Here is a 25,534-nt window from a genome sequence, read left to right on the forward strand (position 1 = left end):
TATTTATCTGCAAATGCCTTTTCTAGAAAAATTTGTTCCTGACTAAATCTATAATAAAAAAATCTAATCTAAATCTAATAAAAAAAGTTTTATCCTGTTTTGTAACTGGCACCACCTTTCAAGGCAAAAACTCCTGCTCATAAACAGAAGAATAAAAAAATAAATTTCTTATGTTTGATTTAAGAGACATATCAAAATATTATTGGTAGTGCAGTAAGTAGTTTGAGTATATATATACTTTGCCTTTAATAATTCATACTAATAAAAGAAAGGGTGGGAACCAATACTTAGAAATTTGATGAATACAGACACAGTTATACTGTATACTGTAGTTCATGATGGTTGCAAATAGTTTTCAATTGTAATTCAAAATATTACTTAGGTACAAAAGTATTAGCATCAAAATTTAAAGTACTCATACTGCAGAATGGCACATTTAATAGTATGGAGCTAGTTTTAACTACTTTATATGCTTTTAATTTGAAGTACTGCTAGGTACAGTATCTTGTGAATTTCCCACCAGGGATCAATAAAGTCTTATAATCATTTTATAGTATTTTTGGTAATCTGGTTCTGAGAAGTAACTAAAGTTATAAAAATAAATGCATTGGAGTAAAAAGTACAATATTTACCTCTAAAATGTAGTGAAGTGACCTGTCTAGTGTGGACCCTGCCTCTTGCCCAGTGTCAGCTGAGACTGGCTCCAGAACCCCCGCGACCCTGGTCAGGATATACGATACGATAATGGATGAATGGATGTACTGAAGTCAAATTATGAAGTATCACAAAATGAAAATACTCAAAGTACAGATACCTCAAAATTGTACTTAAGTACAGTACTTGTACTTAGTTACCTTCCACCACTGGTAATATATATATGTACAGTTTATATATATATTAGCATATATATATATAGGGATACACAGAGTCAGAAAGCTTGTATTGAAACTGCTTGGTTACCCATCAGGAAGAATCTCTGTGAGGCAAAGAAACTGTACTTGTCATATATAAAACAGCTATGGACCATGTTACATTATCACCAGGAGAGGCAGGAACACAGCTGGAACATGTGGCTGCAGAGCTGTGCACTAACGAAGGAGGTGATAGGCAAGCTGCAGAAGCGAAGCTGACACCTCCTGGGTCTGATTAGCTTGTTGGTTTAACAAGCTTTTGGCAGATCCACAGAAACATGTAACCACTTGTCTCCGTGACGGTAAATGCTCATTTCACATGTAGATTTTATTTCTTCTGCTTTTGTGAAACCACACTGAAATAAAAGACACAGTACTAGCTCAGAAATCCAATGTGAATAATCTGAATATGCACATCGGAGTCTGGGAATCTCCTCTTTCCCATCACCTCCTATATATTTACCATGTTAAATCCTGCTTTGAAATATCTCTTTGCATGTCATTATGGGGCACTCCCTTTATCAGCATTGGCTGAATTACAGTAAGCCACAGTAGAGAATTTTACCTTCTTGTACTGAATGGGAACATTTCACAATTATATGACATTATCAATTTCAGTAATTACACACCTTGACACACCTTAAGGATTAAACAGGTGATTACTGACATTTTATGAAAGAATCTGCCATGGGAAAGTGTGGGGGTGCATGTCATGCAGCAGGCGGGGTTTAAAAGAAGAGGAGGAGCCCTTTTGTTTTCTTTGGGGTCTGCTTCAAAAGATTTCCTATTTTGCATGTAATGCTTGATCATGTATAATATATTTCAAAGCATTAATATCTAAAAATAACAAGCATGTGAGATTAATCCGTTTTTGTTTTAGCTACTTTTTTTCTATCTTATGTTGGTGTGGAGCATGTTGCAAGCAGAAGGATACATATTTGCATCAAGCATTATTAAAAATATCTGGAACAAACACCCAGCAGCTATTTCTACCCAAACCAACCAGAAGATGGCAGTCAACACAGCCGCTGCTACGAAACCGGAGTCAGTAGCCATATTGAATGCCTCATAGTCATTGATTTGTTTACCTGCAACAGACAGGTACTCTATCAAACCATTATTATATGCTTCAAGAAAACAGACTTTTTGGAAGTGTAAGCTAAGCTCCTCTTGTTCTTGTTATCGACATCCAAGAACATAATCAATCACTGCTCAGAGAAATCTTGTGTCATGATGCCACTTGAAAACAAATAACAGCTGGATCCACTCTGTCAAAATGTGTTGCTCTTTGGAGAATTCTATCACAGAAACCTTTCACAAATTCAACACAATTCAGCCTAATTAAATAGTCAGCCATTGTGACAAAAGCAAACTCAGTCCTAAGTCAGTGCTTCGTGTTTTAGCTGCACAGTTACTGTATGTGAGGGAGAAAGGGTAAAGGTGTCCTAACTGCTTCTCTCATTCATCATAAGTTGTAGCAACACAGAGAGAAAAACGTGACAAATGGGTGGGCGACTGCTGCTGCCTGTGACATCCTCAACTGGATCCCCTCAGGCCATGCAGGGTGATAAACCAAGCAGGTCAGAACATGGAGGGCAGTTAGTAGTGCGTAAAGCAGAGAGATGGAAAATACACAGTATGGCTCTGAACCCTGACCCTGTGTCCGTTGTAGCTAGCTAGTTCCTGTCAGACAGGCAGTGGTTCGCCCACACAAATAATCCCTCTGCACACTGACAAATATCACACTAGCAGGCAATGCATGAAATTATCCATGGATTGCCAAACAGGCACAGGTCTAGGGCCCTGAGACAAAGTGACTGTTAGCATTTCTTACAGAGCTCAATTAAAAGACACAAAATAGATGCAAAACAGCCACAGATGTAAAACGACTACTCAGGGACACCATAAAGTTACTAAAGAGATACGCAAAATAACCGCCAAGACTCAAAATGAAAAATGATGAACAACTACTACAAACAATCACAAAATTACTACAAGGAAACTAAAACCAACTACAAAAAGACACAAAACAATTACAAAGAGACATAAAATAACTACAGAGAGACATAATGGCCATAAAGAGACATAAAATGATCACAGAGAGACAGAAAATGGCTGCAAAGACATATGAATAACTATAAATAGTAACAAAATGACCACAAACAAACACAAAGAAACTGCAAAGTGACACAAAATGACCATAAAGAGATAGAGAATGGCCAGAAAGGAACATAAAATGGTTTATGTCATTTTCAGTTTGGTGCTATATCAAAGGAGTGGGATGCCTTGTCTTTGCCCATAATTTTGCGGACTCTCAACATGGGTCAATACGTCTCCAACACACACTTCTATTGCCACACCAAGACTCAAGATCAGCAAAACCATCTTTCAGCTGCCACTAGAGCAAGATAAATAAGGGCTGGATTATCCTTGTCACTTGCTCTTTCTTATCGTCCCTTTCAAAGGAGTTATTTGAAAGCTTTGTGGTGTTTTCGAAGAGATGCGGCAGACTTTGTTTTCATTGCTGCCTCACCTTTGTACTACTTTGATAACTTTTCCTCCTGAAGGACTGAACGAAGCACTCAGTGTTCCTTCAAGAGAGGGAGCTGCACAGGCACCCATGCAATATTAATCCAATCTACGAAGGCGGTTTGGCTTCCTGGCCAGCCGTTCCCAAGGGGGCTTCTCCATTACTGTTCCCAGCTTATCTCTCATTCCTTGATACTCTACAAAAAAGCCTCAACCAACTCAGAAGTTTTGCTGACTTTGTACTTTTGAGTTGCTCCTTTCTTCCCCTCTTGTAGGTTTTCTGTTGTATTATTAGTGAGTCTGAACATGCATTTACAGTGCAGCATTAATGCACTGCTTTGTTTCATCAGTATCAGACAAAACAAAATAGAAGTTTCTTTTGTTAAAGGGAGTTTTTCCGGTTTCTATATAATATAGCCTTTATATTACGTGACCCAGCACAGCGTACAGCTTATCATAGGTTACTGAATTTGATAATACGAGCACAATGGCTACAGGTACACCTGCTAAGTAGCGCTAGCTAGCTGGCAGGTTAGCAGGTCATCACATCTCGAGTGCTACACCCAGTGCTTTATGTACTGTCCTACTTTGCTTTTCCACTTTATTTTTGTACACCCAGTGCTTCATGTACTGTCCTACTTTGCTATTCCACTTTATTTTTCACTGTGGAGGGTAGGGGCTGCACTCCTCTCACACCCAATCACAGCTGAGCAAATGTTGTGAAGGATCACTCCACAGTGCAACAATCAGCCAGTATTGGAGACTGTATGAGCAGTGCATCAAACAGCTGTGGGACAAACAGAACACAAACTTGCAGAAATGTGACATCTTCACCACTTTGCCGGTGGGCCACTCACTGAAGTCTCCGTTTTACAATGAGAGAATGTCTGTCATGTCTATCATTTTTCTTGAATAACTTTTAAATTAATAATGATATCAGCGTCATTCCACATGCCGGCAGTAGGTTTTCATGGTCAAGCAGTCAAACTATCATGGCAATATTGCTTTTATGGCATTAAAAGAAAAGGAGGTGCCTCTTGGCGGAGGTTTGCACTCTCTGAGTGCTGTCTAGTTATCGATGCATTCACACATCTCACCTTTTGTATGGTTATTTTTAATTACTGTACATGGTTAGCTTAGCCTATAATAGCATTAAATCAGTATACATGGCATGGATAACACCAGAGGTTTTTAAATGTAGTCTGCTCCTTAAGAACTTGCAGGAGATGTTGATGCTGATTGATTGGATAGAAAATGGCTCTAACACTTGAAAACACTTAAAACTTCATCATACATTCTTGTTAATTGCTGTAGAAATATTTATTGCTGATGTGTTTGCAGAGCAATACAGGCAGAAGATTAACTACCATCTGGCCATATGTTAATAAATCAATTTCTGTTGTGACATGCTGAAATTAGAAACATCATGCTTGAAAAACAAAACTTTCACTTCAATTTGTATTGTGGACCTGCAGAGGATAATCGCATGCACACTGGGTTCAGCGGCTGGATGTGAAGGAGCGAGACGTGGCAGGAGAAAATTAACAGCTCTTGTCCACAAGGCCTCTTTAGTGCAACTGTATTCCAGTAGCACAGGAACACTCTTCAGCTGCACTATCAACAGTTTTAAATATTTAATCACATCTGTCACAGGATCTCACTTTTGACATTGACGTCAACCTCTACACGATGGGCTGCCAAGTGTTTCTATTACGTGGCCTCTCATATTCCCTGCACTGACAACTCTGTCTCAAGCACCCCACTTCACAGATCAAATGGTCTGGAGCTCAGTCACAGCAGTGTGTAAATAAGAGCTGAACACAAGTGTCCCCTGACTAATTTATTACTTTTGCAGGGATGATCATAAAGGTCAGGAAGTCTGACTAAATCACTGTAAGGATGCCTAGAGACAAGTCTTATGAGTTCTCAAGAGGCTTGTTGCCTATAGTCACCTGGACAACCGCCTCAGTGACAAACCTCCCACTGAACACCTGGGACTCTGAGCCCGATCCCAGTTGTAAACAGCATGCTTTTCTCCCATGTGTCCTTGTTCCTGTTGTTGGTTTTACTTTGCAACCTTTAGATTTTTTTTCTTTCAAACACAATCAGTAATCCACCAAGCAAAGTGGAAAAATAGCAACTATATGTTTACACAAAAGCTCACTGGAAGACATGGCACCGTTAAAATGCAAGGCTCTCTGGAGTTAACCTGCTTGTACAGCTTTCTGAAGTATACATAAATGACAAAAATGAAGTCATGCACATTTGTTTGGCCTATTTTCTAATTGCCATAATTTTCAAAGATGATTTTGAATTCAGTAATCCTATTGTTTTGCTCTAAAAAGTCATTCACATTGCAAATGAGAAATCCAGTGCACTAATTTTTCCTGTATTTGACAGTCCTGCCAGTTCTACCCCACATATATGGCTGTGCTTAATTTGCGCTCTTTTTTTTTAATTACAACTCGAGCAGTTCAACATCACAGCCTGATTAAAATGTTACAGGACTCGGGTTTAGCAATAATTACAGACTGCCTGGCCAGAAAATGCTGAGTAAATTATTTTATTTGATGAACAAAATTACATCTACAGAATGCATCACAGTGAGCGATTTAACAGCACCCATTAGTTATAGAGGGGAGGTTTAATGGGTCATTTTAGCAGGCCCTAGTGGACATTATATTGACTTGGAAAGAGTAAGGATTCACTGCTGAATGCAGCAAGAACATTACTTGTAGCTGCTGTTGTGGAAAAGCCAAATGTGCTCAAAGACAGAACCACTGAAGAAAAAATAGAAAACTGAATGAACCGACATTTTTTCACTAAGTTTACTGCCAAAAACTTAGGTGTTATTATGGACGTAAAAACTTAAAGTTGGATAAACAGATTAATTCCATTGTTTAAACTGGGTTTTTCAGAAGATTAATCAAGTTTGTGAGCATTAATAATTTTGAAAAGCTCTAGTTCTGTTGACTATTGTAACTCCCTTTATGTGGGCGTAAATCTTTGTCCTTAGATCGTCTGGAATTGGTCCAAAATGCCGCTGCCCATTTGCTGCGAACACATTACACCTATTCTTGCTTCACTCCACTGGCTCCTGGTACGATTCTGGATTCACTTTAAAATACTTTGTCTGACCTTTAGAGGCTTCAGTGGTTCTGCTCCCTCTCATATCCTCAATCTTTTACATCCCTGTTTTCCTACTAGAAGCTTAAGTCTAAGGACCAGTTGCTTCTAGCGTTCCTGAAGGTCCGACTAAAATCTATAGGCCCCTACTTTGTAGAATAACCTTCCTCTGCATCTTCAGGTGGCATCAGCTCTCTCTGTTTTTAAATGTCAACTTAAAACTTTTTTTTATTCACTTACCTTTAATCAATGTGATGTTTTAGTCTGGTTCAAACTACTTGTAATTTTGTTTTCTGGCCTGGATGCCACAGTGTTGTTTATGGTTTATGGAGATGTGTCTTTTTATCTTCCGTCCTTTTGTAAAGCACTTTGTTCAATGTCTTGCTGATTTTAATTCTGTTACACAACTAAACTTGACTTTAAGGAAAGAAATGACTGATTTTTTTATAAAGAATTTATCTCTGCATCTGTAGATGCTGTTACATCTCAGATTAGTCAGAGAATAAAGGTAAAGCTGCCCTGTGGAGTTACATTCAGTGTTTTACCTTTGAAATACTGATTAGTTTATTTGTGTAGTAGCTAAAGAACAACACATTGCAAGTTCAGTATGGTTCATAGGCCGAAACCATGCTGTGAAATTAGTGTAGGAAATGTAACCACAGGATAACGTGTCAGGTTTTGATATATAATTCTAACTACGACAGCCCTGACAAGTTTAATAATATGAGAAAGGAAAAGGGGAGATGGTGTTGATGTTTAGATTTATAATATAATGAAATCATAATAATCTATATTTCTGCTTGCCAGTGTCTTACCACTGCAGTGCCTCAAAATTGGAGCCCAACAAAAGCAGTGGCAACATGTACATATACCATCAAAAACTGTCTGAGATGAGAGGTGCTGCTTTGATCTCACTTTCTGGTTCTGCACCTGGAATCAGGAGGAGTTGAAGGGTGGAATAAAAAAAAGCAGATAAACACCACTTGCTGTCAAAATCTTTCTAAATAACCCCGACAAGACCTCCAGCTGCTTTCAGTGTATTCACACAGTCCTTGTGCAGTATGTAAACCTATGGCATTACATTACCCCCTGCAGTGCAATGGCTGCATCAAAGATATATAGCATGCTGTCTTCCCATCTAGAAGGCCTGTCTCTGCACAGGGTCTCCCACAGTTGTTTGTGAGCTCAACAGAAAGATCTGTGAGTTTTATTGACTAACTGCCTGTTGCATCACCTGAATCTAATTTATGATTTGCTGCAGTTGTAAATCTAACCGGGTAAATCAAATACAGAGTCTGCAGCACTTGAAGGCAAAACTGACAAGTGAGACCACACAGCCATCTTTTTAGACCAGAACTCCAGTCGGTCAAACAGTCACACACACTACTACCACACCTCACCACCCTCCACTAAATCCGTCCATCTGCTTACCATTTACAGTATGTGTTGGTATGACTGTCATCATTTAACGCTGAGGCAGCTGTGGACTGTTAGTGGTGTTAAACAGTTCAGTGCATTTAGCAGCAACGACTGTGCTGACAACAGGGAGGTCCACAGCTCTCAGTGAGTCCAGTACAAACAAGAGTCAGGTGTTACAGCACAAGAAGCAGTCAGAAGGAAGCTAATCTGGGTTTACTGAGCATGTATCACCTTATTTTCTGTTCTAGCTTCATCAAAGAACCAAAATCTGTGATGGGCTCAGATCCGCAGAATTTTCTGAATGAAGGAAAAAAGAAAATGTGTGATGCTGTATTTACTTCTGCTAATCTCACACTTACTAAGGCTGCCAACTAGAAAGTCAAAAATAGAAATACAGTGGAATACAAAGCCAGTTTTTGTTGATACTGGTTAGTGTGTCTGATGACCATTTTGGGACTGTAGCTATGGTACATTGTAGCTGTGGGCTCCAATACATTTCTGATACAGTTCTTACAGCAATGAATCCATCAGAATTTATAAATAACAAATAAAATTTCACAATATTATGAATGTAATTCATGAATTACTGTGTCATGTATTGTTATGGAGGAAGAGGAAGGTAATCTTGGGTGGGGGGTTGTCCCTTATTTTTCCACATTGAAGGTTTGATTTCTAATCCCTCAGCTAAAAAACATAAATAAATAGAAAATAAATAGAAAATAGAATGTTTTAAAAAGCTAACAAAAAATCCTCTATATTTGTTTTCCCACCACATTCTTATAGTTTTTCTATATGTGTCTTTTTTATGGCCCTGCAGATTTAGAAAAAAAGTGTCTTACTGACTCACCGCCTTAAAAGGCTAACGAGGACAAGTGTCACAGTTGTCAGTCAGATGACGGCCTCTCTGACAGTCTCACAGGTGACCAATTAACATGATCAGGCAGCTCTAGACAGCTGTCACAACAGTGATGGATAAAGTTCTGAAATAGCTCCTATGGCTGATTGTCAGCCGTTAATGACAGACGAGTTCACAGCAGATAATTTGACACAAAGATTATGAATTGGTGTTAAAGGGCCAACACCACCAGAAATGTTTGTACAAAACACATGATTTGTTTGAACCTGAGTTAAAAGCTTTAAAATGAAACTACAGATTTTATGGCACAAGCTTATTTTCTGGCCTCTTGGTTTACAAAAGGTTCTCACATTGTTGATTAATGATAAAAACCCCGAGGTTGTGTGAGAAATGTCAGTCTGTCTGTACTAGCTCTGAAGGTTTAGCAGGTCACAATCAGCGCAATAACACCAGATTACAGACAAGAGCTGGGGAGTCCCTGACAAATTAGGAGAAGAGGGAGCTGATCTCTGCTTGCTCTGACTGCACGGTGCCATCTTCACTGTTAGGTACAGGCCGTCCTCACAGAATGGGCTAATTGAAGGAGTTGCACAGCCACTCAGACATGCCCCTACATAAAGAGTAGTGCCTCTGTGTTACTCCTTTTACTTAAGAAGCTTATAGATTTGAAAGTGTCCAAAAAGCATCTTTCTTAAAATCAATAAGTATATATACTGTAGACAAGTCTTTAAGAGGACTTTAAGTGTATCAGTGCAACAATCATTCAAGACAACAAACAACAGTAAATTACATCAGTTACTGACTGATAATAAAAATTCAACACGTTTCTCATCCTTTGCTTGCAAAATATTGGATTTGGCTTATGAAACCTACCTTGAAACAGCAAATGACCTTTTTTAAAATCAAATATCTCATCAAATATTATTCTAGCAGCCTGTACTGGCACTGCTACCAAAGAAAATACAGCTAACTCCTCTGATATTGACATTACATCTGTCAAATGTCAGCACCGCAATCAGCCTGGGCTGAAAAATCCTGGTTTTAAAAATGACATCAAATCAAAAAATGTAATTTTCAGTCCTTTAAGTTTCTGCATTGGCAGTGAAATCTAAAGTTCACATGGATTTCTGAATTATGCACCTTTAGGTTACAAGCTTTTGAAATTCTAATTTATTACAGTGGGATATTATTTTCTGATTTCTTGGATCTCACTGAAAGTAGGAAGGGAATGCTATTAGCGAAAATGAAACATGTTTTCTCCCTTTCTGTTCACATCAGGCTGTTCTTGAGAGAAAATACATCAACTGTCAAGATTAAAACACAAATAAATGACCTTACATCTGATGCTCAGAGGTTAGAATATTAAACGCAGTGGGTTTTCAGTCGAATGTCACGATTCTCATTTAAAATGACCATACTCTGAGCAGAGCAAACACCATTATGAGCAGCAAACCAGCATAATCTTTGGGGAATCTGACTGATTTTCTCAGGAATGAGCTATTATCTACAATCAGTGGTCTTCAAATAAAAAAGGCCCAGTCAAAATGACACAGCAGAGGCGAATGCACAACAAACAGTTCTAAGCTTAGTAGACAGCAAAACATGAGCATATCAAAGAAGAAGAACATAAAGGCAATTCACAGGCTCATCTAGCTTATAATTTAATGAGTCTAAATTCACTTGTTAGCAGCCATAAAGTTTAATTACACAAAGCAATGATCAAGAGAAAACTGCAGGCTTTTCCTCAGTCTCAGTTCAACCCTGATGAGACTTCAGTCCACACTAAGAAATGGCTTGTCATTGGATTATGTAAAGAAAGTCATAGTTACCAGACAACTAAATCTTGGTGTTCATTTGTGGCTTCATTTGGGTGGCATGGTTGTGCAGTGGTTAGTGCTGCAAGAATATTACAGGGTCGAGCCCAGGCTGATTTTTCTGTGTGGTGTTTGCATGTTCTCCCTGTGCCTGCGTGGGTTCTCTCCGGCTTCCTCCCACAGTCTAAAGACATGCAGCTTAGGTTGATTGGTGACTCTAAATTCCCTGTAGGAGTGAGTGTGGTTGTTTGTCTACATGTTAGCCCTGTGACAGACTGGAGACCCGTTCAGGGTGGACCCGTCCCTCTCCCAATGTCAGCTGGGATCGGATCCAGCCCCCGTGACCATGTTCAAGATAAGCAGTATAGATAATGGATGGATCGATGTGTCATCATTCAAATACAGTTAATGAATCCACTTGTAGTGCTTGCAAAACACATTTATCTTTTACCTTTATCTTTTAGAGTGCCATTCCATACTTTCACTGAGTGTACTTTCAGCAGTAATGGTGTTCACTGTGAGTGTACAGCAGTAATGATGGCAATGCTTGAGAGCGCAACACACAAATCAGCTGCTGGATTCATTTATAGGCTAACCACCTGTGTTTTTTGTTTCCTCAGGAGAAAGAAAAGCTATTAGTCACAGAAACCTTGCACACTCCAGGTGTCACCAAGTTAATCAGTGCCAGTGGAAAATGCATAGGCCTGAAATGTCTGCAGGGCAAGGAAACGTGAAACTACTGTCGTGTAGACTTTATTAGCACATACCGATGAATTCTGCACCCGGTCAGTGTGTTGTTTCTATAGTTAAATTTGTCTGTTTATCTGCCTCCAGAGGAAGCTGTGGCACACTAAGACACCAACCTTTAACATGAACGTAAACAGCGTATGAGCTTTGGCTCCAGGACTCATTATCTTAGAAACAGCACACAGCATCTCTTTGCACTCAACATTTTCAACTCCTCACTTTGCCACTTTTTAGTTTGAAATTTTAGACACATTTTTTATTTGTATCACCCATGAGCTAAGTAGTAGTGTGGAAATGTTGCATCTCTGTCTATCACATAATTTTTTACTAGTAAACTTGTCCCACGTTACACCATGATATATGGGCAATATAGGAGCTATCACTGAATATGAAAGAATGAAATGTCACATCAAACTAAGGGATAAAAATGTGGTTATGTCCTGTAAGCATTTTAAGAAGTGACTTGGTCTATAATATATTCCTACTTTATGAATTTCAAATTAATGTGGGTTTATATACAAGTCATTCGTTACTGGGGGCTGCCAGCAGGGCTTGTAATTTCCCCTGGCATGGCTTCACACAGAATCCTGATGGCTGCCTTGATGGGTCTTAATGGAAGTTTAGGAAGGAGAATGGACTAAATTTGCATGTTGACAAAGGATGGGAAGGCTCAAGATTATGAAAGTACTGTAGCTGTGTTCCAGATCAGGGACACAGCCCTAACTCTAATCCATTGCAAAAGATCCTCCTGATAAAGCCAGGAACTGTAGCTTTATCCTGCACAAAACTGTGCCCAGGATGTGTCTAAAGGCAAAAGTGTTTATAAAGTACATGTTCCGAAAGGCCACAGAAAGCCCGGCGCATATGGCTGAGGCAATTCAGTAATTGTTTAAATGGGGATAACAGCGCACACTTTCAGCAGTCTCTCCTCAGAGGCATTCATTTGTACAAATGAAGGGTCTTTAAAGTAATTGTGTGAAGAGTAAAAAAAAAAAAAGATCACTTAAGAGCTAGATAAATTCACATCCTGCATACTTCCATATATCAGTCCAGCATGGCCATGTCCAGCATACACAACATGGTCACAGTTGTTTTGATTATAAAATGTTGCAAAAAAGTGTCAGATATGCTGCCCCAGTTCTGATACTGGAAAGATGAGGAGGGGCTGTTTCAGAAACTGTTTCACCAAAATGCAAAATACAGAAACATCTTGTGGTGTTCAGTCCAACACTAGAATGCACATGCAGATTTCAGATGGCGTATCTGTACCAGGCAGTGAAGCTGTTTTGGCAGCTCCTGGTTTGTTCTTATTGCCCTAATTTATCACCCATCTGTGTATCACATGAACTACACACATGGTTACCAGCCCTGTTGGTTTGTAAATAACCTATAACAAATGGATGTCTCTTCTTTCATTTCAAAGAATTTTATAGCCCAAGAGAGAGTGCAATACTTCACCAGAAAAGGCTGTAGAATGACCACGGCCATTTATCCTTCATTTCAGCTCTTCTTAACATTGTTGTATTTCAGCTCAGTCTCACAATAAAATGAACAATAGCTACACAGGTCTTCCTAAAGTTTTTTTTTTTTTTTTTTTTTTTTTTTTGCCATTTTTGACAAGAGATTTGCAAGAACTGCGCGACTGTTCCAGTTTAAAACCAGACACCTTCAACAAACTCTAAATTATAGCATGTTAGCATCCCGACTCGCACTCCAGTGCAGTTGGTGGCATTAGTGCACCATTTTGTTATTTGCCAACTGCCATACAAGAAGACGAAGAAGCACTCTGGGCTGCAATACAAAAAACGTTGGCATATCACAATTTTACAGCCGTTATTGTGACACTATACATTTTAAGTTGTGGACCCACGTATCTATTGTACAGTTTCATGTGAGACTGGGCTGTGTATTTGTATTGTTTTGTATCTATGTGTGTAAATTAATTGCTTGTGTATGGGTGTTTGCAAACTCACTGGCCTCAAATTGTCCCTGAAGGGACAAATAAAGTGCTTTGAATTCAGCTGAACTTAAACATAAAGTTGAAACTTGTTCCAGTTTATTACTTATATTTACACTTTGGGGAACATATGAAGAACCTTCCTGGTGATTAACTTGGAAATGTCTAACTTTACGAGTTGATGAGTAGCACCCGAATGCATCATTAGCTTTAGTCTGGGAGGATAAATTGTCTCATTTGAGGAGGACACACCGGTTCAACTTTGCCTCTAGGTCCAACTCCTAAATTGAAACATAGCTTGTAAAATCCTCTTTGGTACTGTTAGCAATGATTAGTTTTGCTAATTCATTTTGGTCCTGTTGCTCATCTCCTGACAGCTTCATCTTTTATTTACACCACTCACCCAGTGTCGCAGGTGCAGACCAACATCGTGGGAGATGAGCAATGCTCTCGGTCTCCTGACACAAATATCTGCTACTGTTTAATACCAACTGACATTCTGCAGATTGCTTGAGATTATTACTTCCACTGGGACTGTGCTTATATGAATAATATAATTTACAACGTGCATGTTTGTGATTGCATATACAGTAAATGTTTGGCAGTGTGTGCCTGAGCAGAATAACAATCAACAACCTGTGCCATGTATCAACTGATTGAGCTGTTCTTTTAAAACGAAGCCACTTACCCCAACCCCACACACATAAACGTCCACATACACCAACACGATCCCCTGCTGTGAAGGATATTTTCAATTAATCAGGCTCTCTCATCAATAATGCATCACCCCTGCAGCCAGTCACTCTTCTCCAGCCACTTAATGAGGCAGCTCTGCCAGAGGAACACCAACCACACATTACTTCCAATATAGTCAATGCTCTGGAGCAAAGCCACTGTGACCACAGCCAGTTATTAAAGTAAAGCCATCATTTGTGCCTTCAAGTCAAATCAACACCTGTCAGAGACTTTGCAAAAGAACACAAATGACAATAAGTAAACATCTTGAGAGCCGGCATGTAGTCATGCCACTTCTCAGTCACCGAAAATCTCAGGTGATTTCAAATCTACTGCAGGAATTCAAGAGACCAGAGGAGGTTTGTCAGGAGTAATGAATTATTAAAACTAGCTTTGCTGTGACAAAGGTGGTTTGATAATTTTTAAAGTTAAATTGCAGTCCTAATTTAGGACAACACCCAAGGAGTCACAAGAGCATCTGTCGAGAATCGGCTCCAACTAAACTTCCTAGCTACTACAGTGTAATATGAAAGGTTTTGGGGTGTCCAGTCTCCAAATCAGGTGTTGTGTTGTGCAACACATTAGCATTTAGATCCTGTTCTTCTCTGTTTTTACTGATACACTAGTGATAATCATATTACATTACTTGTGCAGCTATTTTCCATTTAAGTTGTCTGCTGCCATGACATACAGTAAGAGTGTTGCCTTCAATCTAAAGTTACTGGATGGACAGCAGACTGTGTTACCTGTTGGCTACTTTAAAAGCCATGAACAACAGCTGCATCTTTTAGTCCCTTTACCCTCATCATGGAGTGCTTTACCTTGGAAAGGCAATGACAGCTGCACTGTTTTGGCTTGGAGGCAGTGATTTTCCTTTACAGCACACTTGCCTCCCCATAAGCGATTCGCTGCTCATGCTGACTACCCATGCCTACCATTTATTCCAAACAAACTGCTGTGACTGCTTGTATAAATGTAATACACTGTCTCCTGTGTGCAGAGGATTTGTCTAAATTTTATATGTACTGTATATTAATTTGTTAATGAAATAACCCATCAGTGTAGATTGATTTTGTTAGGGGGTAATGGGGCCCCCACAGCTCTTTTATGCCCAGGGCCCTAAAGCCAGTTAATCTGGCCATGGTAGCAGAGGACAGTGTCCAGTCTCCTGCACAAGATGCACTGATAAGCGCCTATGCTGACTGAAATGAAGCCAAAGCTCTGATGCTTTTTTCTTACATTAGATTCTTTGTACTGTATGGATTTTTCTATGAATTATTGTGCAAAGGAATTAAATTCCCTCCTCAACTGTTCTGCAGAGTAATGTTGTCTTGTCCTAGTACAATTCTTATCATCTTATATTATTTGTCGAGCAGGCCAAGAATGGCAGTCTCTCAGGAGCACAAACATATGAGCAGAGAATCTGACCATCTGGCTTCCTCTGCAGCTAAAAATCACAGGGGATAAGAGAAGAGTGACGAATGTCCCACGTCTCCTGCTGCCTGTCAGTGTCAAGATGTCTCTTTTAAAAATAACACACTGTTGTTGGAGGCTATACAGAGCAAATAATGTGATTTCATGAACATGTAAGGGAAAGTTTATTTTTAGAAGAAAATAATGGAAAGTCACCACAAGGGAAAAAGAAAGAGAAACTAATTTTAAGCTTGCATTCTTGGACCGATTCCAGAGGCACAGATAGCCACACTGGGTGAGACAGTTATGGGAAGTGGATGGTATAAAATCTATGTAATGATTGGTTTGTTCTGTAGCTCACGAAACTGGAAAGCCTCACCCAGTCGGGTCTCCTGTCAGTTCTTTTTTGTTGGAGGTGGCTTTCCATTTCTGCTAACAAAAGCCTATGAGATGAGAATATGTAAGCAAGAACAGGGAGCAGAAATCCTGCATTAGCTTTTTCATTTTAAGGACTTTACACCAAGCTGTTGCCCTACTGTAATTTCCAAGGCACACTGTGAACAATGTCATAGGGGCTGTTACTTCTCCTCAAGACATAAATTGGACTAATTAGAAATCAATGACTCATACTTGATGTAATTAGGCCGAATGGGACCCCCCACCCCCACCACACACACATAAACTCAGAGTCATATTAACCTCTCCTTCTTTCTATGTCGTCTATCAGTTCTACTGTATAATATAAAACATGAAAAGGATCCCCACAGCAGACATGCCCTGCCGCGACATGGTTTAGCAGAGCAGTGGCTGCAGCGGTACTTTGACAGCAGGGTTATGGTTTCTGGGTCCCGGTAATGAAGGACTACTGAGTGTGTCATCCTGGAAAAGGGCCTCTCCCTCGTCTGTCTGCCGGCCAGCCAGCTGGATTCAATCTTACACCTCAGAATAACAACAAGCCTCAAACACTGTAGCATGGCCACCTCTTTTCTTTAATAGCCAAAATCACAAGTGGCAAACCCTTTCCATGACAGAATTGCTAAACTCACATTAACAGCTAAATCGTTTGGATGTTTTTGTGTCCTTTGTTCCTTTCATCCCTTTTTCCAGCTTACACACCAGTCTGCTCATTTTGTACTGTTAGCAAACACAGCGGCTGAAACAGGAGAAACAGAGGAGCCATGCACAAAGTGATACCACTGTACAGTGGCTCGGTTTTCAGCAGTCAGAGAGCTCCATCTGCCCTGCAAACTGTCCATGATGTACAGAACAAATGAGAGGATTAACTACAGAGTCAAGAGAAACAGGTTAAGCTGACAGGATACTGGTTTATACTGAACGCTCTCACTTTCAAAGTAGGAAAGTCAGAAACTTCTCAAAGCAAAGTCTTAATGTCATGTCATAATTGCTAAGCAGAGAAAATTCAATTTCCACAGACTTTCATTTGACTTTCAGACAGATGAACAGAAAGAAAGCAACTAATCTTTTTTGGAAATCGAGTAAATGACACTAAAATTTATGTTTGCACAGTAAACAAATGGAAGGCGATATAATTGAAAGCACAGAAGACCTTGAAATGCTAAAATTTTATACAGAAACTGCTAGAGAACATATATTATTAATTGTCCTGCTCTGCAGTTAATGTAGAAGTATCTCATTTTGACAAATTCAGCAGGTAATCACATATTCTGTCAAACTAAAAAAAGCAATTGGCAGTAAGGACTGCGTAATGCCTTACGGAGTGCTGCTATATAAAACTGTGAGCCTGCCTCAGTATAAAGATTTGCCTGAAGTAAAACTAAAAATGCTTCATCTGGTCTGCTTTCCCTGTGCTAAAAGACCAGTCTGGGCTTCATTAGCAGTCGTCGCTGTGCTTTATTGGCACGGAAGATCCCATTTTCACGACAGAAATGACATGCCACCAGCTGCAAATTGACAATGCACCATATTTCCTCACATGTCAACTCTTATTAATAGTCATTTATGGGATCTGCACTTCCCCATATCCAAACACAGCAGTGCCGTCAACGGGTAAATGTGAACAGTGGGATCTGGGGACCTCACAGGCATTGTGTACCACAGTGAAAATGACTGAACATGGGAGAGTGTCACTCCCAGCTGCTTACACTGCATCAGTAAAGTCTGAAAATGTCCTAAACCTCTGCTCTGTCATCCGGAGGACACATTCACATCAAGTCATGCACATCAAATTTTTATTTAAGTGTTTTAAGAAAAAATAAAGTCTCCATTAGCAGACTACTAGCACAACAGACTTATATAACATCAATAATTACTCCACTCCAACATATGAAGCTGATCTCTGACTGATGGAGGCTGCAGCAAAGGTTAATTAATAAGCAGTGGCAAGAGCAATGGCTGCCAGAGAGGGAGAAGCTCTCCTGGGACTCAGACTCACCAGCAGAGCAAGATAAAGGTGGAACAGAGAAGGGTATGACTACTCAGCTGAAATTGAGTCCCCTTTTCTATCTGGATAACCTCCATGTACATAATAGTCTGAGAAAGCTACTTGATCACTTACCCAAGCCGCTGCATGGAATTAGATTATAATGCAGCTTTTCATCATTTTTTCTGTAAAACCTTATTCCATGCGATGATTATGTACTGTTGTCAAGCATCAGAAGTAATTCATGATCTTGAATTAGTTCTGTAAATCTGCTTCTTCTGATCAGACATCAAAACGTTTTCATAAAGCTTATTTGTCTTTCTGTGCAGCAGATGGGAAGTAAAACCTATGGAAACACACTCCAGTAGTTCATTAAAAGGTTTTGGGAGTCATGAGATGATTAAAGGGAAAAAGAAAGAAGGAAAAGTACAGTTGTGCAACACAAAATTGTACTTTTCTTTTTTTGATTTTAGAATGAAAATCACTATTTGGTTAAGACTCAACAACTCATAGACACTTTGCTACTTTCCACCACTGCTGCTGAATGAAGAAAGACAACCCTTAAAATATGATAACCCCAAAATTAATTAATCAAATAACTTGTCCCAGCCAAAAGAGAAAGAAAACCATTTCATGGAGCTGAGGTGATTAGCTTCTAACACACTTGTCCATAAAATCAGAATAATTTAAAGGACGGGCTGAATTTTGATGCTAAGATTATTTGTGCGCCAGCAGTTCCAATCACTCCCAGATCCAAAATGAATCAAAATAAGCCACTTAACAGCCCGCGTGTGCAAGTCCGCATTTGTAGAAGCCCTTCTTCCATGGCATTTGCCTGAGGTATTTTTCAGTGAATAATGTGCCTCTGCATGGCAGGATTAGGCAGAGAGGCCCCCTGCCAAACACCAGAGTGTTGCAGAAGGAATCAAGAACAAATGAGTAATGAGCGCACTGATTCACTGAGACCATTCTGAGACATGAGATGCAGCATGTGCTCTTTCAAAGCCTGCTCCTATTAAGTTCCCAGCTCAGCTGGAGCATGACATACGAATTTTCTGACATGTTTTTAATTGTTGGCTCCTGTGTGCACGCACGTCACTCATATGAGCAATTAGGCCTCTGTCATCCATGACTAATAAAATGCAGATTTTGCTGCTACATAACCGCAGAAGTAGACACTTGTGAGTTAGCATAACCATAGTGAAAGAGCATGTACAAACTGAAGTCTATGCAGATAATAGGCAGTGGTGAAAAGTAACCAAGTACATTTACTCAAGTACTGAACTTAAGTATAATTGAGATATCTGTACTTGATTATTTTCATTTTATGCCATTTGGTACTTTGACTTCACTACAATTTAGAGGCAAATATTGTACTTTTTACACCACTACATTTATTTTATAACTTTATTACTAGATGCTTTTCAGAACCAGATTAATAAAAATACAGTATAATCATGAGATTTTATTGCTTTCCAGTGGAAACTTGCCAACCAGCAGTAATTCAGATCACAACCACATAAACTAGTTAAAAGTAGTTCCAGTTTTACCTGCTGCAACATTAAATGTGACGTACACAGTAAAACATCAATAATTATAATATGATAAAAATTAACGTTAAATGTGCCACATAACTTTGAAAATTTTAAGTATGTTTTGATGGTAAAGCTTTTGTACTTTTACTTAAGGAAATGATCCGAGTACTTCTTCCAGCACTGATAACAAATGGTTTAACATGAGTGTAATAACAATAAGGACTGATGTTACATAATGCAACACAATCACATGGTACATACTAAAATCATAGTTCAAGTTAATTCACTACAACAAAAACTGGTTGCCAATAAATGTTTCAAATTTATTTATCTATTTATTTTTTACATTATGTCCGCCTCCTGCTCCAGAGCCCACAGAAAACCATTATAAAGAAATTATTGTAATTCAAGGCCACAGAAGCAAGGAACCATATCCCCACGAGCAAATACAAAACAGAGTTGGTAACAGGATTGCAACACTAAAGTGAAAGCATGTCTGCCAAGTCTACACATTCAAAGACCACAAACATCAAACAGGTTTTCCAGGCAGTCAAGGGTTTCATTGTTCATAAAGAAGGAGAAAACAAGCAGGACTGTTTCTAGCTGAGAGATTTCCAAAATGGGAACAGTATGTTTACAGATGCAATGGAGAGTCTGTAATTGTGGCACGTTACATGTGATCCATTTACATTACAGTGATGTTTAAGCAAGACAGCATCAGAGGTTATTGAGGAACATACATTTGTGCCCAGGCCAAAGACCATAACATCACAGAGTAGACATGGTCTCTTGCTTTCCCCCCATCCCCGTTCAGTCCAATGCTTGCTGATCACTTTCAAGACAATGGCCAAAAAAGATCACTGGATATCTGATTTACCATGACAGGGAATCAAATGAAGTGTGCACTTCCTCCAGGCCTTTACAGAGAAGATAGTGTAGCCATAAAATGCAGGGTCAGCCTCAGTTATGGCATTATTTGCAGATTAATATAAGTAACTGTGGGGGATGCTTTGGAAATTGCTTTGACTAGAAATGTATAAAGGCTGACAGTTTTCTTTTTCAGTTTGATCCCTATTAAGCAATTCCCTCTGATCTAATTCAGTAAATGCTAAAGGGAGTTAAAATAATCATATTCATCCCCGATCCTTTGGGATATAAATCTTTGGAACCCATAAATACTTTCTTTCTTCTAGACATCAGAGTTTCATATATCTTCAGAGGTTTTCCAAGCTAATCGAGTGCCAAAAGTTAGCTTTAGGAAATACACTGAATCCCACATATAATCAGAAGAGTCCTTGTGAAAGCACTAACACCATGTCACCACAGCAGTGTGAGCAGCATGTTAGCAGAGCAGCAGGCATACAGTTCTCCACCTGTGTCCACACAGAAGGTGTTCAGGTGCAGTGTTGAGCTGTAGGTCACCCAGCCCAACACACAATCGCTGCGGTTACAAAGAACACACTTGATAAAAGAGACCTGAAGCATAAAAATACAAGTCGAGCCTTCTTTGCAGGTATACGGTGTGAGCCATTATGTGGCCCGTGCAGATAGCTGGATTGATTAAACTAGAAGCACATCTGTTCCATCAGACACACGAGGCAGATGACTGTAAAATGTGACTGAAACGCTTTCTGTGCAGACACACAATAAGCCACCAAACCATCATGACATCTTTGAGCTTCAAATAAAACCACTCTACCAGTATAATGAAAATATTATCCATAATATTTATATGACTGTATCATAGTAATAAAGTACCCCTGTCATCTTCTTGTTCTCTGCTTTGCTTTGAGTCTATACATTGCAGCATTTTTACAGTTTTAAAGGGAAACAGCACTCAGGGTTTGGATATTAAAATTTATGACGGGCAGATTATTCTCCCAAAGCTACAACCTAAACTGAGACTGTCCATAAATATGAGTCTTATTTTTTTATGAGCTTCATAATGCATCTGTTCTAAACCAGCACATATCTCTTGATCTTCCTGAAAATAATTCCAGCAATTACAGATTTTGCACAAATACCTTTCTGACATCACAGATCAGCGATGAAAACACAGTAAATTATCTTCACAGACAAACTGAGGTGTTTTAGGATGGAGCAAGAAGATAAAATTTAAATTTGGTGGGCATCATATGCTTGTAAGATAGTAAAGGTCTAAAGTTTCACTCAAGAGTGAAACTACAAGAATGCTACAAGTAAGTGTGAAGGGCAGCTGGGGGAAAAGAATACCCAAGCTCCCATTTCACCTATTCTTATGTAAAATATTACTCCCTCAAAAACATCTGCTGCTTTAGTCAGTGCAACACTTACACCCAAACACATACAACTAACCAAAGGAAAAAAAAAAACTTGAGAGAGACAGGAATGCAATCCAGTTTTTCTCAACTTGTAACATCTTGTTTCAAAATTTCAGGTCAGTGCAACAGAACAACTTTACAGAACTCGATGGCAGCTAAAGTAAACAAGAAAGCTCAACATCAGCTGACCAGCAGCGGTAAGTTAACTGGCAAACCCGGTGTAACCCAACCTCTTCATCACACTGCCACATACATCCTCTATTAGTCTGATGTCTTTTCGAGGCATATTTTGTTTCCACATGATAATATTGTTTGGTGAAATGTCTCCCTCATACATTAGATTGTACAGGCTTGTGGAGGTGGTGAATATAAGTTGGTTGAGGGCTGCAGTTGAGACAGGCACCCCGAGAAATGTGTGTATGCTCTCTGCGGTTTCCTGTGGAAAGTTGACCACGTCCTCAAACCTCACTTGGAGGTAAGACTCCTGGGGGAGGTTCTCACTGATCCTCAGCACCGCTGTGGTGTGAGCCAGCCACAGATGAGCCAGTATCAGGACTGGGTTTCTCTCTGAAAGGGATAGCAGCCTCTGGATTGTTTTAAACTCTGGTGCCACACTTGGGCACGCATCCTCCTTGAATATCAAGGAAAGGTGCTGCGGGATGTTCTTAAGGGAGTAAAGGCTGGGTTTGCTGTTATAAACCATGAGATAAATCCATGCTCGTGGGTCTCTTAACATGTAGATTGTCCTCAAGGAAGGCCCCACCACCTCCTGAATGAAAGCCAATTTGAGCGTCCAGCTCCCACTCCGCATGTTGAGGACCACGCGGGCATTAGGATACTCCGCAACGTGGCGTCTCATCTCCCTGACGTACTCTGCATCTCTGTCCAGACTGGCCCTCAGTTTGCCTTTCAGCTCAGACGCCGGTTCTCTCCTCCTAGATCTTTTCTTTCTATCCCTGGAGGGGCCGACGCTCTGGGCTTGTTTGATCCCACTGCTCTCTACCAGCTGAATATTTTGCAAATGCAACTTGGTGTTATGAACAAGCGAATGCAGCCATCCCTGAATAATCTTAAACCGTCCGTGCAAGGCGTCTAGCCTTGACCACTCGCAGGCGTCGACCAATGAATCAAACTCAAACTCAGTCTCAGGAATGTCCACATGCTCAGTGGGAACCCTTATGTAAACAAAGTCCGAGCTGTTGTAGAAAAGGTGCTTGAGTATTTCTGATCCCGATCCAGGCAGCGTTGTTATGACAACAGTTGGAAGGGGGAGCCGATGCTGCTCGTAAATTCTGATTTGTTTGTTTATTTCACTTTTGGCACCCGCACCTTTCCATTTTACCCCACAGAGTAGCTGATCGCAGCTGTTAGACACAAACAGCAGCTCAGCTATCCAGAGAATGAGCACAGATAGGAGGGTGTAACGCATCAGCCTGTTGAAGCAAACATAAAACTTTCTCTGCATGGTCAGAAATCCTATGGCCACACAGAGAACAACCCCTGCAATTACACTGACTCTAAATCCAAAGTCAAACAGCTGATTATCACTGCTGACTTGTTTGGGGGTGAGCTGAGTCCCGAGGCCATATCGAGTGATTTGAAATTTATCCTCAACTTTACAGTGACCTCCAAATCCTAAATAAGTCGCCCTCGCTCCTATGTCATTATAGTTCGTGGCTATAGACACCAACTTCTCTGTGTCATTTATAATTAAAGAAAGCCTCACTCCATTTTTGCTGTTATCCACGAATCTACAGTTGGACACTTTGACATATGGCCCATGTAACACATATGCTACTCTGCTGACTGTGCCTGTCACTGGGAAAGTGACATTGACATACTGAGTCCACCTCTTTTTAAACTCAGCTGCCTGCTCTGCCTCTTGTATCCTGGTATCAGGACTGTGACCCTGGCTGTCAAACCAGAACATTTTATAATGAGCATCCCACACATCCATCATCGCGCCATTATATCTGTCCATGAATCTAAAAGGAACATATTTAAAGTCAATGTCGAGATTATGGAAAAAAGCACTGAGCGACTTCACAGGTGAATCACCCCGCTTCTCCACGTGGTCAAGCACCAGCAAAGTCTGTGAGTTGAGCAGAACTAAGGCTCTGAACACACTCTTTAATCTCATAGCAGGGGAGTAAGCAGACACAGCTTCACCACTCACAAACATGGTGTCTGTATGTGAGGAAGCAGCAATCACCTCCCCTCTGGCATCGCCCACCCCTTCATCAGTCCAACGCAGCCACTTAGCACACTCCCCCAACTGACCCTCCCACGGACTGTTACACTGGCTGGTAGGAGAGGGGCTGAACACCAAAACATTGTTGAGATAGCTGTACTTTGGGCCATAAAGTGCTTCAGACACAAAAACTTGTCCATTAGGAGCAAATGTAAAGGAGTTCTGATCTGGGTGCTCGTGACCTGGGTTAAAGCTGCTCCATCCATCCACCCACGAGTACGGCTTGTCATGGACAATGTCATAGACTGCACGGCCACCCAGCCTGCCGGACTTAAAGGAGACAAAAGTATTACCCTGGCCGTTCGGCAGCCCTGCTCCATAGGTAACCACACCCCAGTTTGAGAAAATATGCATCCTCGCTTTGCCAAAGTCATGGGGAGGTTGCGGTGTGAGGTGGGGGTTGTACCAGATATACTCTGTGTGAAGCGTAGCCCAACGCTGGGCAGACGACTGCCCCATGGGACCATCCTTGGGTCTGTGCTTTCTAATCTGTTGAGCTAGCCAGTTACCCGTTCCATTCTTCATGATGAATGTGTCAAGGAACACAAGCTGACTCTCCGGCCCATAAAACCAGTTGTAGTTTGAGTCTGCGATGCCAACTGTTCTTTGAAAGCCCGGCAACAGAGTGCCATAATAAAACCAGAAGTGTTCCCGTAGCCAGTTGTTCTGCATGCTGTCAATGTTGAAATGGCGCTGAGCTAAGAAGACATACTGTGTGATGGACTTGGCTGTGTAGCTCCCATAGGCTACTCCCTCATCCAGAGACCCATCGACAATATGATTTAGGAGAAACATAGTTTTCTCCATGTAGTTCACTGCCACTTGTTTCCATATCATCGACTCTGGGTCATCATGTGAACCAACCACCATTGCACCAGTCAGGATGGCTAATATGTTAGTAGTTTGATGATTCTGGAGATATTGTTTCCCCCACCCCCTGTACTTAGAGAGCTCATACAGTGCTTCTGTCTCAGAGCGGATTTTCTTGAGGTAAACCTCTCTTCTGTGACCATCCAGGTGAGGGTAAATAAAGTCATAAGCAGTAGCAAACCCAGTGAGAGAATGTGCCATGGGCACCTCATCATTCGGGGCACTAGTCACCTTCCAGTCCGGGTAGTCAGCCATCCTATCCATAAACTTAATAAGAAACTGCAGGGCAGCAGAGTCCTCTGGGCACAACAGGCAGTAGAGCGCCAGGGGAGGCAGGTTGTTCCCATAAATCTCATTCCACTTGCTTGTAAACTCTTCATGTTTCACAGGGGGCAGGTAAAAGGGGACATAAGACAACATGGTAAGCACAGCCCCCCGGATGACTTTAAATATATGACTGTGGGTGGTGGAGGACCTTTGCCTCAAGTGCAACACATCCGCTTGGTTAAAATATAGGTTTGGATGGAAATCAGCAGAGCGGAGTTTCCACTGCTCAGCCGTTCTGTTTTGTGTGAGCCTGACCTGCAGCAAGTCATCTGTAAAAATGTCTCTGTCTGTGGCATTGAAGACCCCTGAGAATAAATAAACCACCCAGTTAGATGCCATGCTG

At 40.5% G+C, this 25,534-nt stretch overlaps 2 protein-coding genes across 3 annotated transcripts in view; both read right to left on the reverse strand.

Annotated features, from left to right (window-relative positions):
* The window catches only part of cdh19 (cadherin 19, type 2), a 191,376-nt gene that overhangs the window by 84,221 nt on the left and 81,621 nt on the right, over positions 1 to 25,534 (reverse strand). The window lies entirely within an intron of this gene.
* Positions 19,392 to 25,530, reverse strand: dselb (dermatan sulfate epimerase like b). The gene has a single exon (XM_020617509.1). It carries the CDS (start codon positions 25,528 to 25,530, stop codon positions 21,946 to 21,948), a length of 3,585 nt encoding a protein of 1,194 aa, XP_020473165.1. The 3' UTR covers positions 19,392 to 21,945.

The sequence above is a fragment of the Monopterus albus genome, unplaced genomic scaffold (genome assembly GCF_001952655.1).
Source record: "Monopterus albus unplaced genomic scaffold, M_albus_1.0 scaffold190.1, whole genome shotgun sequence".
Taxonomy (NCBI): Eukaryota; Metazoa; Chordata; class Actinopteri; order Synbranchiformes; family Synbranchidae; genus Monopterus; species Monopterus albus.

Coding starts and splice junctions, on each gene's coding strand:
- dselb (XM_020617509.1), bottom strand. CDS start 25,530: ATGGCATCTAACTGGGTGGTTTATTTATTCTCAGGGGTCTTCAATGCC.